Source organism: Cyrtonyx montezumae, unplaced genomic scaffold, assembly GCF_038088225.1.
Source record: "Cyrtonyx montezumae isolate F1298 unplaced genomic scaffold, pur_monq_1.0 scaffold_11, whole genome shotgun sequence".
Classification (NCBI taxonomy): Eukaryota; Metazoa; Chordata; class Aves; order Galliformes; family Odontophoridae; genus Cyrtonyx; species Cyrtonyx montezumae.
Window position 1 is genome coordinate 38,807 of NW_027071837.1, and position 15,003 is coordinate 53,809.

Consider the following 15,003-nt stretch of genomic DNA (forward strand, 5'->3'; position numbering starts at 1 on the left):
AGAATACTGACAATAAAATACTTGTGTACTTTATGGCAGAGATTGATTTTAATTTCCAAAATGTGGAACTTGGCCAGCAAAATCATTTTCTGTGGATTTTTACAGTCCTCACCACATAGCATAGCTCTGACCAATGACACACCTAATCGGCTTCACTACCCTTTTTTTTTTTTTTTAAGGAGCAAAATTCCCACTACTACCACACTAGCATAGAAAACTAGCATAGAAAAAAGAAAAAGGCTAAAAAAATATATACAAAAAACAAACCACCAGGACAAATGCAAACAGGCACTCCCCATCTCCTGAAGATAGTGAAAATAATATACGGTACCAAAGATCAATTGTGTTGGTGACAAAACTAGAATTAGATCCTCCCTGTGGGAGAAACTGTTACATGAGATGAAACATACAGGGAGGGGTCTACATGATCCTGCAACCAGGATTCTTCTGGTACACATGCAGATGAAGAAGAAAACATGGGCCAAAATAAAACTAATTTCAAAATGGCTTACTAAAAGACATAACAATAGGAAGTTTTGTTTACAGACAAAAAAAGCCACAAAAACATAACACCTGTGGTGAATTGCATCATTTTTAAGTTGACACTGTTCCAGGTACGTTGCTGAACTTCCCTGTAATCCAGTCCAGTGTTTGTTTGCCAAAGGAGATTTTTGCTGTAGAAACCAGAAAGAGGAGCTGTGCAGAATGGCTACTGTTGCAGTCTGTGGACATACCGATTTTATCTTAGAACCCAGAAGGACCACTAATGTACTCATTTGAGTTACTTAATTTTCTGACTGCTGAAAATAATACCACATTTCGATGTTAAAGTATCACACATTGTAATTTTTGAAATTCATACACAGCCTATAAACAGATTCCTTTTCTAAATTTTGAGCCAAATTTGACTGCATGTAGAAACCCCAGTAAATCAAATTCATTTGTGTCCTGAATGCACTGATTTCTTGCATAAATATTTATTCCCCTGAACACTTCCAGTATTAAAAACAGGGGAAAAAAGCACTATTTGATATCTAAGCCTGTGCAATCTTACTAGCTTGGAAAACAAATTGTTCTTTAATAACAGAAACAAACTGGGTTTTTTTCTGCATTTCAAATGGTCTCCTGCTATCAGAAGAAAACTGAATAATCTTTTAGTAACATCTATTTTAAAAGGATGACATAAGTATGTGTAATAATCACGTTTGGCCAATAAGCATAGCCTGATGTCTAGGATATTCACATAAGAATTCTATATTGCTTAAGAATCCAAAAAATGGAATGATCGAAACATTAAACGGTAGCACCATTAATACTTATTTTCCTAAAACATCCTCAGGAGCAGAACAAAATTGAAACAGAACAGGAACGTTGTGCTTACATTGCATTGATAGAAGCCAATGAGTTGGTCATACTTGTGTCTGCACTTCAGTGAAGTCTGGCCACATTTACAGTTCTAATGGAATAGTATTGGAAAAGGTCACACTTTTCCCAGCAGTTTTCTGAGTTTCATTCGTCCTGTTTCCTTTTGGGCTTCTTGGGATTCCGAGATCGGCTTTTTGCTTTGCAGAGTGGACATATCGGTGCATTCCGATGAATTTGTTGGTGACAGGATAAACAGGCCTGAAATGCAACATTGCAGCCTTCTGTTATAAACACTTAAGTGGCACTGATACATTAGTTATTGGGTACCAATATTCTAAGATACAGTACAGAAAAAATAACAAAGACCACTTTGTTTCAAAGGCAAACCAATGCAAATTTTTATTTCCAGGTTTCTGAAAAACAAGGCCATCTCATTGAAGTGAAACTACAGCTCAGGAAACACACAGTTCAGGCCTGTATGAATAATCTCAGCACAAAACTTATTTTTGTTTAAGCTTTCCACGTGTTTTAAAGATGTCTACATGGGTAACACCTTGCTAAGTCAGAGAAGGTATAGTGAAAACTGACTGCAGTTTCACGGAATTCAAGGCAGAGAGGGTGATCATTTGAATTCTACATATTTATCACAAGACTCAGCACTTCACTGTTTTGTTTCATACTAAGCCCTTTAACTGACATATGAATGAAGCATACTGGTCTCAGAAAGGTTTTCACTGACCTAACCCTAAACGTGAATTACGTAAGTATGAAATATACTTACCTCAGTTTACCTCCCTAGTCAGTGAATCTTCAGAACCTGAGTGGGATAGATACTTACACCCATGGAATCACTTCTCTATTTTACTGACTACAGAAAGAGCCGAGTCTAACTGCTGATGGCAGTACAACTGTCTGTGTGTTTACAGTTAGGCTGAATTAATCCATATATTAGTTTTGCATTGCTATGAAGAGTTCTGGGTCCTAAATTAGTCAAAATAAAGCAGAGCCTTGTCCTTAATCCTTGATGACTGGTGCTACCCAGTTTAAGTCTGCTTGGGCTGATACTAATATGAATCTCTACAGAAAAGATCAGAACCAGGACACACTTTTTCCTTTTGTAAATATTGACCAAATTTATAAGAACTGTTTAACCCAATAGCACAAGAGAAAAAACAGCACATTCAATTTCCTAACCTTCATTGGAGGTGGCTGTTGTCTGAACGTTGCCGTCTGTCTGGTATCTTGCTTCCTAGCCACTTGCAGCTGTTGGGCAGCTGCTGCAGCTGCAGCCAGAGACTCTGGGATGGGAGGCTCCTGTGGTTCTGTCTGCCATTCTGCTTTCTGCTTTTCAAAGTAGCTAGACCAATAAATAAGTTAATAATTAAAAATAAGCACCTTCTGGAGACTACGTGATTATTTTAATGAATATTTTGTGTTAAAAATATGGAAACAAACTATTGTAATGTTCTTCCACTAGAGTCAAACTGCCTACATTTAGACACAGTTTGTAATTGTTTCTGTACTAGTGTAACTGTTAGTAGTTCCCTCTGCATTTGTACACATCAGATAGATTACTAAAGAATGACAACAGTTCCCAGTTTCTAATGCACCTTTATTTATAACTAAATATAAATATAATAGGCTACAAAATATATAATGTACATACTTAATCTTTAATAGTGTTAAAAATATTTTTTCAAAAATGAATCTGTTTCATTCTGTTAAAATTAATATTTTAACACAATACATTTATATATTATTTGTAGTGTCAAGCTGCTTTCAATGGAAAACTATTTCTGAAAAAATCCAATACCTCTTAAGTCCTTTCTTCCATCTGCCAACAAAACTAAAATAGCAAAATAATCAGTAGAATAAAAAAAAATGGTGTAAAGCCAGACAGTGTTTGCTTTGGAGACTTACTCAAGGGACAGTTTCTCTTCTTCCTCACACAAATCTGGCAGCCTCTGCAAGCCCAGAGTCATTCGCAGAGCATCTACATGCTCCTTCAGGGGCTTGTACTCCTCATGAAGGCGGCGAGTAGATTCCAAGAGTTTGTTGAGATCATTCTCAGACTGCTTAATAGTATTCTCCATCTGAAACAGAAGGATGAATAAGATTTTAAAAGGACTATTCTTTCAATAGCTCCCTGAACAAAGAAACTGAGTCAGAAAGAAAAGCTTTTTCTCACCCAAATTGGAAGAGGTTGGAAACAACACAATAGTCTAATAAAGAGTTTTGGTTAGAAGTTAATTAGCAAGCTAAGAAAAGGTTCCAGCTTCTCTTATCACAGCAAATGTAAAAAGAGGCATAAAAGGGTAACATTAGAGAAAAGAGACAAAGGGTGAAACTTACTGAGAAAAGTTATGCAACTGGGTAAAGGAACAGAAATTTCAAGTGAAAAATATGTACAGCCTGTGCATCCAGTACATAGCTTGTAATGAAAGTATGTTTTCCCTCTGGTGCAAAGCACTGATACCTTCAGAGCTAGAAACCACTGTACAGTCATGTCAGTGCCCTATCATAATGAACTCTCCACTTGACCCCTTCTAAATGATTAAGATTCCTTCTTTCTTAATTCCTCTGGGCTGGTGTTCCTTGCTGTACTGAGGTAACATCTGGTGGTTCCACTCAGTGATGAAGACCACTCTAAGAACATAACAAACACCATACATTTTCCCCAAACACCTTTTCTTCTAAAAATAAAACAAAAAAAACCCCAAACCAAACCAAACAAGTAAAAAAACCCAGCTAGCTACCTCTAGCTGCTCAATAACAAAAGATGAACAGAAAAAAATCATTTTCTAGGGGACTATGAGAATGACATTACTATTACTACTGGTGAAATTCTACAATGGACTTGGTCATCTAGCCCCTTGATTCAAATGCTTTCCACACCAACATAATAAAATATCCCACCCAAAGCAGACGGGGGAAAAAAGAAGCCTGTATTAAGTTTACTTTGTACTCTTTGTAGGATCCTAGGATGGCATCGTGTTGTGAAGTCCAGATAACTGAACCAGTAATTGTTCTGCATGCAAAATGCATACAATTCCACAACTTGTGGACTTATTCCAATACAACTGTCATAGACTGCCTGCATCTGAACTCTTCATACCACATTAATATCAGCATGGATCAGACGCAGCTCCTCCACGTGAGCCATCTTCTCTTGCAGCAGCAGGTCCATTTCCTGTTTGTATTCTTTCAGATGCCTCTCTTCAGATTCCAGGGCTTCAAACTCTGCTTTTAGTCGTGCCTTTATTTTTTCCATCTGCAAAGTCTTATTCCTGGATCCCAATAATAATTACAAACATAGAGGGACAACAGTAAGTAATTGCAAAATATTTTTGTGATGCATCACTTCATAGGTAAATAATGCAAAAAGCAGGCATCGGTAATAGTCAAGGGTAAAAGTAACACTTATCTAATACCTCTCGCACAGAAACATTTACAAATATGTATGTCCTGCATTCTGGTTTGTTTTTAAATTTTTTTTGCCAATCTGTAATAAAACATTTAGAAACCCAGTTCATACCTCAGTCTTCAAAGCTAGAAATCAAAGGGTGTGAGTTTCAGTCATCAGACATTTTAAAGAAGCAGAACAGCATACTGCTGTTGTGATTCAGCAGTTGTCCAAGATGCTGAGCAGAGCAAACAGCACGTTCTTGTTCTCGGTCATGTTCCTGATGCGTTAGTTATTTTTCCTGTACCCAAAGGCAGAATGTGACATGCCATACCAAATAAGCCAACAACACTTAAATGTTTACAAGAGCAGCCTAGAATGCCACTTTTCAGACATGTAATAAAGAGTTCCAGGATCCCTTGCTTTACCTTGTGCGAATTAAACAAGAACGCAGAATCCCTTTTTAGTCTTGTAACACCTACAACTACCTCCAATTTGTTCCAAAGTTCATTACACTAGACTTCCTATAGACATGGGAGAAAGGGCAGGGGAAAAGGGAGTTTGTATTTAAGTTTCCTTTTCCTCCTGCAAAGTGGAGCAAGTTTGATTCGACTTCAACATAAGCAGCAAAGCTGACAAAAAAGTACTCTGTAGTTAGAGGAAGCTGACTATCAGATGAACAGTAAAATCTGACAACATGGATTTTACACCAATTCTAGAAAACTGTGTTTGACTTCCTTTCACACAAGGCCCAGACTCTGAGAAGGCCCTATTTTAAGAAGAGGATCCTTTCTCACTCTTACAGTATCAAATTGCACAGTTATAAGCGTATTCTACTTATCTACAGGGCTCCATCAAAGTACAAGCAGAAATCCTCCCTCCATTCTGTTTATAAGATAAAGTCTCATATCTTGAGACTGACAGCACAGTACCATCTCAAGTCTTTGTTATCTTTGGCTTTAACAGGGTTCCTGTTTTCTCGCATTCCAACCAAGATACCAAAGAAATTTCAGAGCTAGCCCGAGGACTATTCATTAAAGTATACAGCAGATGTCTATAATAGACTCTGTTCTTTGACTGGAGCTCACCTTCTGCCAACCACCTTCTTGGGAACACCCACATTATGACCACAAATCCTCTCAGTTTCCTTATTCCTGTTTTCCAAATTAGCCTCAATGAGTGCAACATATGCTTATGCTCCAAGTTTTTGTAACCCTTTTATTGACTGCCTGAGAAATCACTGGCACAGGGAACTGGCACAACTCACTTCCACCGTTTGCTGAAGACCGTGGCAGAAAGCTGGGTCAGTCCCCAGTTCAACCAACTGTGGTTACCTATTCCAAGAATCAAAGCCTCAGTTGTTCCCTCTCTCACTTCAGAAGCTTATGAAGCTGCAACAGATAAAAACAGTATCATAAATAACTTCGCCAATATGATGGAAGAATTTCTTAACAGATAGAGTGGCTAAGCATCGAAAAAGGTAGCTCAGGGAAGTGGTGTAGTCACACACCCTGGAGGTGTTCAAGGACAGGGCAGATGTAGTACTTAGGGACACAGTTTAGTAGGCAATAGCAGTGGGGTAGACAGTTGGACTACATTATCTTAGAGATATTTACCAACCTCAGAAACTTCATTAGGAATCAAAAGTAAGGTGAAGATGACATGTCACACAGCTAGAGAAGGATATTATCTAAATATGTAAATGCTTTTAAATATATATATTGTATGACTTAAAAAAAAAAAGCCTTGGAACAAATACAGACTTAACTTACACTGACCCATTTTTGGTGATGAAAAAAATCAATTTTGAAATGGAATCTGTGGACAAAGATTTCACGAGTTGTTTTCCTTCTTTTCCCCCTGTTTACTATAAGCAGCACTTACTGGCCTGTATATAATACTGTATTTATACTAATGTAAGAGATCATCACTATCCTCCATTTTAAATGTGAAAATACCCCATAAAAAGTACAATTCAAACATCTATGCTTGTTTTCACCAGACATCACTTACTTAAAACATTCATTTAGTAGTGGCAGCTTTGATTACTGAAACCAGGAGGATTTGTTCTCAGATTCTACTCTTGCATTTATGACATGCATTCACCTAGAAGGATGAAACTAGATTACCTTCTACACCATTACTAGGCACTGGCAGCTATCCTCTGCCGAATTGCTACATAAAATGAGTTGCAGGGGATTGTTTTAGTCCAAATGATTTGCTTTTGGTATTAGGAAAGAAGTACACACAATTAATGCTTCTTGTATTAGCATCAGGTAACAGGCAATGATGCTTAGAAACAAAAACCAGTATTGTGATTTCTATACTGCCTAATGAATTCTGTCCTCTTGTTCTTTGCCCTATTTAAGTTCTTAGTCTGCAACAATAACTATAATAACTAATTGCGGCCCGATATGACATTCAGCAGTGAAGTTGGCATTTGCTGTGGAGAAGTTCACACATTCTCATCTCCTGGTCAGAACACTGAGGTCCAGTTTACACATATTTACTTAATTTTAGAGCTAGGGTTCTGTTAAAGTACTCAGTGCTTATCAGTAAGTATGAGTAAATATGTCTGGACTGGGAACTTATACTTTTACTGACAGCACTAATTCCATTATAATTATATATATATTTGTATGTATCTAGAAAGGTAGGTTTCCAGAATCAGTTTCCAGAACTCCATCAAAAACCCAGCTGAGTTGCCTTTAGTAAGTGACTGAGAGCACCAACAGAAATAGGCAATTTATTTTATTTCAGTGGTAAGGATTTCCCCCTTCTGCCTGTAGAATAGTACTCTGAATGCAATGAAAGTAACACTCAACAAATCTATCAGAGGTATATTTGCTCTGTAAACTTAAGAAATTCTCATAGTTATTTCAGATGAATTTCTTCATAGAAAGGATATTTTAAATAGGTAGTTTTTTGACCACGTTTTTCAAAAAGAGACTAAAAATTGACACCAATGCCTTAAGCAGGATTTTTGCTTGTTTTAATTTAAATTATGTTTAAGCAAATTTATCAATACACAATTGTCTAGTAAAGCTATTCAGGTCACATTTACAGTGCCTTATACCACAAACTAAACTAAAAAAAAGCCTTTATCTCAATGTTAATGCACTATTGAAATATATTATCAGAAAACAGAATGCACCATAGATTACCAAATAATACCAAAGATATCACTCTCTCTGGAAAGATTATTTAATTAAATATTTAAATTCAGTGTTATGAGAACTGGATCTCAAAAAGGCTATATCTGCACCTATATTTTAAAAGAACATGCCTGTTATCTGAGGAGAAAAGCACTGCTCTTACTCTCCAAAGCATGTATTATCCCACCTTTTTCTACGTGTTGTTTTGGAATTCTAGGCACACGAATATTTTTGCCTGATCTTCATTCATCTTCATGGCATAGCATTTTCATAGCATGAAAATAGTTGAAGCCCATACACTGTTGCCTACTTCACCTCTTTACATGGCTTACTAGAGGTGCTGGTACCAGGCAGGAAGACATCTCTGCAGCAACTTGTTTGCAGAGTCAAACACAGCTCCTTTGTCCACTGCCTACTCTGCAAACATACCCACCAATAGCCTCTCTTCATCTGTCATGCCCCAAAACACTTCTTGCCACTTAGAGGGCTACCCACCACCAGCTCACCCTTCAACTCCTAGTTTCATTACAGATCACTGCCACACTTTCTCTGTAACACGATCTGGTTTTGGACACATGAATTTCTGCTAAATATCGACAGCTTAGGCCTTACCTGAATATCAGTGTCCTAAGTCCAAGAATGAAAATGTCATACTTAAAGGTTGGAAAAACAAACTGCTGAAGTGGGCACAGATGGTGCCATGAACCGTTCATGATCCCTTCCTCTGCCAGTGCATCCTGTTAGATACGCTGTATGAAGAACACTATATACAAATCCCTCTTGTATCACATTGCACAGAACAGCAGAGCTAGGCAGCTGCCTGCCTTGTGGCAGGTCCTCCAGATGATGGTGGACACACACAGTGCCAGTGTGTCCCCAACCATCCCTACCACATCACTGTCACCCTAGCACACAGCTGCGTGCATCTCTTCAGGGTGGTAGCCAGAAACACCAGGTAGGAATACTTCCACTATCCTTCCTTGCCTGTCTTAAGCACTGACTGCTTCACAGGCTCAGATGCTTCCCTCTTCCAGCAAACACACAAATTCCACGCTCTCCCTGAGGCCGCAGTCTCAGAGTGGTACAGAATTCCTCTGCCCAGGGAAATCAGGTGCCCTGGTAGCTGAACCCCACGTCCACCCTAGAGTCTCGGGCCGGCTGCACTCAGCCATCCCAGTCCTGCTGAGACATTCCATGCCATTCTTTGGGGCACACCCATCCTCAGCTTCCCTTGACAACAACCCCTTCCTTTCCCAGCCTGTTAAGGCTCCTGCCGGCGGGGGGAGAATCGTGCAAATGAATAAGGCAAAATAATAAGTTTACAACAGAGAGACTGAGGGATAAAAAACTGTAATCCGAACAGCTTAAAAGAAAACACCCACAGCCGAATACAGCTTCCCCAGCTGCGTGGCGCTGAATCTGCCTTTCCCACCCACATGCTTTCCCTTCTCTTGTTATGGTATTACTGATCTAATTCTCTGGAAATATACGACCATTGTAGCCGTTTGCTGTCACTTCCCAGCTCCAGATGTGCCTTTTCTAACCAGAAAGTATTTTTAGCTCTTATCATAAAGCCTGGGGTGGTTTTTTTCCCCCTTGGTAGCACAATACCTACTTTCAGATCGATGCAACTACTCCACTTCCCCGAGGAGAAAGCTGCTTCATGTAGCTGATGCGGCATAAAGCAAACATACCTGATCTCCTTGATGCTCTCGAGTTTGCACATGATCTCTTGCTCATCTGCCATGCTTTTCACTCCCGATTTAAATCTATTGTGAAATGTACAAAACGCCAGGGAAAAAAAATAAAGAAAAAAAACCATACAATAGATACAACGTAGTCACCCCCCTCCTACCATACAGTCTCTGAGCCTGTGCGGTAGGCTCTAGCGGGAGCTATGGGACTTAGAGTCCAGCTTCCTCTAACTGCCTGGGCAGATAGTTGGCAGAAAGACTACAACACCCACAATGCAAAGCAGAGCGCTCTTTCACCCCTTCTTCCTGCAACTACATTTGGAATCCACTTGTCAAAGGTTGTTCGAACTGCAAAGAAGGGACAAGGTGCCCTCCCGAGATCTGTGCAAGATTTAGCATTTCATTAAAATTAAGGAATAATCACTAAGAGATCATTTGATGTGATTGTGATTTTTAAATGTACTCCCCTCCCAGCAAAGCATGCTATAGTCATTATTACTAGTATGCTTCCCCCCCCCACTCATAGGCGCACTGACATTTATAAGTGCATCTGGAATTCAGTAGAGACATATTTAATTCTTTAGCATTTTTTGTATTTTTGCAACTACTCATAGGATTTTTAGTTTTGAAAAGAAAAAAAAGAATGCAAACATATTCTAGCCACTGTTGAATAGACTTGCAGTCATTCCTTGCACAGGTAATTATTTTCCTTCGGCTTCTGTAGTGAACAAAGCATTGTTCTATGTTATGAAGACAAACTTTACATCTCAGCACATAGAAAAATTTCTTCCTGAGGGATTCACAGAGTGAATCCCTGATTCTTCACCAGTACACCCAAACAATTACTGTGAGTTTCCCAGTGTTTTACAGTCATATTGAGTTGAAAGATCAGCACATTACAACAAATGAAATACCAAGATCAATACAGTCAGCAGGGAAAACAGATCATACAGTCTTCAACTTAAGTGTGTTTACATGTACAAGCATCAGTATCATGGTCTAACGAATATAGTGAACCACTCATCAGTCACAGAATTGCAGGGGTTCGAAGGGACCTCTAGAGACTGAGTCCAGCCACTCAAACCTGGTTGCACAGGTAGGCACCCAGACAGGTCCTGAATGTCTCCAGAGAAGAAGACTCCACCACCTCTATGGGCAGCCTCTGCCAGTGCTCTGTCACCCTCAGTCAGTAGCACAAGGCCATTGAGAACAGGGCAATAAGCAGGATATATTACAGAACTGTTATATATGGAAGGCAAATAAAAATTGCTTTCCTCTGCATTATTTCAGCAAGATTAGTAATAGTTTTGGAGAACATGAAAGATCACTGAATTGCACATGATCTGCTTGAGTCAGGACTTGAGGTCACAGAACTAAATGCTGAGTCTGCATACACAGTTGCAGACAAAAGAAGAAGCGGTCTCCCTCAGGTGTAAATATCCATACTTGGAATATGCAGACTAGAATATGAGGTAATAAGCAGAGCATGAGCCATGTTCTGACTCCAGTTTTAGGCAACTTTGGAAGGAATAGGTGGAGCCCATAATAATAGTTTCCTCCTCTGCAAAATCAAATAAAAAGGTTATCATAGCAAATAATCCACAGGTCAGATGACAAATAAGTTTACAAACTATTTTACTTAATAAGCCAAACAGAGCATTTCAGTTGGAAAGGATATTTGGACAGTAAAGGAGTCTCAATGTCAGTCTTAAGAACTATTTACGTAACATTGTCTGTACTAATCCAGGTACCGCAGATCCCTGCTTTGAGACCGTGGTTATGCAAAGATCAGTGTTGAGTTTCACCACTACAAGCGTGGCACATAGCCTTCTACTACAATGACCTGCTCTTGGTCACCTTCTTCAGTGACTTCTCAGACATGGTCAAGGGCCTGGAAACAGGATGAGCTGCCATACATGAGCATTAATTCAGGTGTTTTCATGCCAGAGAAAGCACTCCTAAAAGGGTCAGAAAATAAAAGACTGTGTAACGGATGAGGAAAATCCATCACCAAGAATTACAGAAAATGAAACAGGGCAGGCAACCAGGAGGGTTGTCTGGAAAAGGGATGAGGCTTGACATTCATACGGCTGTTTCGAGGACTGGGAAACAGATCTGAAAAAAATGCCTAAACTGGAATTTTTCTTCAGGGTTTCAGAGGAGTAACTCCCATTTATCTCCAAATATTTATACACTAGTTTGTTTAGTATGAAGTAACTGAGCTGTATTCTCATTCAGTTTCTTACCTATTTATAGCAAAGTTTGTCAAGAACTTCACGTATGGAGCATCACATTGAAAAATCATATGGTTACTATGACAGAAATACCACTTGTTACCTTTGGAAATGACACACACAGTTTAAAACAAAGAACCTTCTGAGAAACCAGGCACCAAAATTAAACAAGAAAACTGTAAATATTATGTTTGTAGAAGGGAATGTGACAGGCTAACTGATTCTAACAAATTCTCCTGATTTCTTGTCAGGAAGAATTGGCTTAAATTCCCAAATTCTGCTACCTGGCCAGCATCCAAAGAATTTATGCTAACATATACCATGCCCCACACAGTTTAACAATGACAATTAAGCAAAGCTTTTGTAAATGAGGCACCAAATGTTTATCAGTGTGATTTTCTTCTCCTTATACAAATTACATTGAACACTCAATATTATATTATGCACATCAGATACACACCCACGCAGTGAGAAGCTGAGGCTCTCTTCACTGGAGATACAGCACAGCTTATTTTTTAATTATTTTTCCTCCCATCTTATGTTGACTGAACATAAGTGGAAATGAGTGATTCAGAAATCAGGTCATTCATAAAAACTTCAAGGCTTGTGTATGACATGAGAACCAGTGCACTGCAGTTCCCTGCTTATTTTTTCACTGGTTATAATATATTTAGTCATCTTTTTAAGTGTTAACTTTAATGTGCAAAACTACAATTCATTAGAATTTTAGAATTATAAATTAATTTAGAATAACAAAAGAAAAAACAAGCCTTAGAAGGATTCAAAATAAATTAAGGCTTAAGACAGGCTATTTCATATCAACAAGTAGACAGCCATTGCTTCCAGCAGGCTTTAAATCAGCTTCTAGATAAATAGCAATCTTTAGGAGCATACAAGTAGCTTGAGCTCCTCATCCACATAAAAACAGTGCCCGCAGTAGTAACAAACACATCCTACTGTTCTCTCAGTATGGAACCATTGTGTACATCTTCCTGGGCCCTCTACCCTATGCTGTCTTTAAAGTACTGTATACCTGTTTTTACATATTCTTTCAACTCATCCTGATATTGGAAATGTGACATTTCCTCCTCATCATCAATGAATAATATGGTGAGGAACAGCCTGGAGAGGTTAGTCAGTATTCTGGTGTTTATACACTCTGAGATCCCTAGTGTTTCTCAAGATGAAAAAAGATCTTCCAAATTGCAAAGTAAAACCTGAATGCCATGAGGCACATTGCTCTAAAGGCAGAGCAGAAGGACAGGGGTCTGTACATCCAGATTACTGTCTGAGCTCTGATGCTAATATCTGCAGTTCAAACACATCCAAACTGGTGTCATGCAGCTTTTGTTTCATGGTTTGTGATAAGCATCCTCACATACCTGCGTTTCACTTTTTGTTGTATATGAAAAAATCTGACAGTTCTTTGTATTATCTGAAATCTCTGCACTGTTGTATCATTTATATTCTGGTGCCATCTATAAAGTTTGATATAGGGGAAATAAATAACAGTTTTCTCCCCACACACTTAAGATACTTTTTTCAACAGGAACTGAGGGACTTAAGCACACAACTGCTATTGAAAAATAAATCTTTTGATTTTCTGGTCCTGAGAACTTCAACCTTAGCTCCTAGGTTATGAAGAATCAAATGGGAGTAATAGACAGATGCACTACAGACAAAAAACAACAACAAAAAACATAGTACCACAATACTACTCTACATACTGAGCACAGGTTTGAATTTTACCACATCTAAAAAAAAAACCCCAAAAAACCCTATAGTTCTTCAGACCACAAATTGCTACTGTTTTGTCAAGAACTAGCACACAACTGCAAGAATTTGTTTCAGCTGCAAGAATAACCTTTCCACCTCCCCCCCCCCCACTTGTAATACAAAGAAAAGGGCAACAATGACAGCGGAGCATCTGCAACAAGCACGGACTTGCTCAAATGCAGCGGCACAGAAACAGCATAAATAATCCCCTTACCTTCAGCAGACTTCCAATATGCAAGAATCTCTACCAAAATACCCTCACCTCCATTGCCAAACCTGAAATGAGGTCTAGGAAGGGGCGGATCCTGGCTCCAGCCCTTCTGGTCACTCAGGTACATTGCATGCACCTGGGTGCCCCTAGGCCGGCCCTGCCTTCCCACCAGGTGCTCCATCACTGCTTCAAGGTTGTGACTTAGTGTTTCTGCTACACCACTTTTGTAATCATCCTCACTACAGTAATCAATTCTACAATGCTGGATGCAGTAGTGATTTTTTTTTTCTCAGTATGTTCTGGATTTAACTTGTAAACGTATATCTTTTTATTTAAAAATTGCCATTAAATTCTGTGTTCTCATAACCTATTACTATATCTTTAAAATTAGTCTATATGCGTGATTAATGTATACGGCAGGTGAAATATTTATAGTAATATTGTACATTTTGTCTCTATATATACTTTCAACAGAACATCTGAAACATCCTTCTAGAAAAATATCAGAGTTCAAACAGACAATCTGTATCATTTCTTTTTTGAAGATGATAAAACTCACATTTAGTAGTTCACAATGTTCCCCAGCTGACAGGAAATTTGGAGACTTTTGAAAATTTGTGTATAAATATATCTGAATTTCACAGAATTGCAGGGTTTGGAAGGGACCTCAAGAGATCAGAGTTCAAGCCCCTGCTGAAGCAGGTACTCTACAATAGGTGACAATAGGTACAATACAAAATTGCGCACAGGCAGGCATCCAGCTTGTCTTGAATATCTCCATAGGAGACTCGGTAACCTCTCTGGGCAACCTGTTCCAGTGCCCTCTACCATAAAGAAGTTCTTCATGTTAGAACAGAACTTCCTGTGTTCAAGTTTTAGGCCATTACTCCTTGTTCTATTGCTGTGCACCACGAAGAAGAGCCTGGCCTCACCCATTTGCCTCCCACTTCCCTTTAGAGAATTAATCATTAATTGATTAAACATTAATCACATCTCCCCTCAGCCGTTTTCCCCAGGCTGAACGGACCCAGGTTACTCGACCTTTCCTCACACAGGAGGTTCTCCACACCCTTAGTCACCTTTGTGGACCCCCCACTGGTGTCCTTGCAGGAGATTCCTCTTTTTTGAACTGGGTGGCCTATAAGTGGACACAGTAGTCTAAACG

General features: G+C 38.9%; 1 protein-coding gene across 1 annotated transcript; it reads right to left on the bottom strand.

Annotated features, from left to right (window-relative positions):
- Window positions 1-248: 248 nt before the first annotated feature.
- On the bottom strand, window positions 249-9,733 carry ZC4H2 (zinc finger C4H2-type containing). Its single transcript, XM_065729175.1, has 5 exons — window positions 9,618-9,733; window positions 4,481-4,652; window positions 3,286-3,458; window positions 2,560-2,722; window positions 249-1,623 (listed from the first exon to the last, which is right to left on the bottom strand). Exons 1-5 carry the CDS (start codon window positions 9,668-9,670, stop codon window positions 1,510-1,512), a joined length of 675 nt encoding a protein of 224 aa, XP_065585247.1. The 5' UTR covers window positions 9,671-9,733; the 3' UTR covers window positions 249-1,509.
- Between the last annotated feature and the right edge of the window lie 5,270 nt (window positions 9,734-15,003).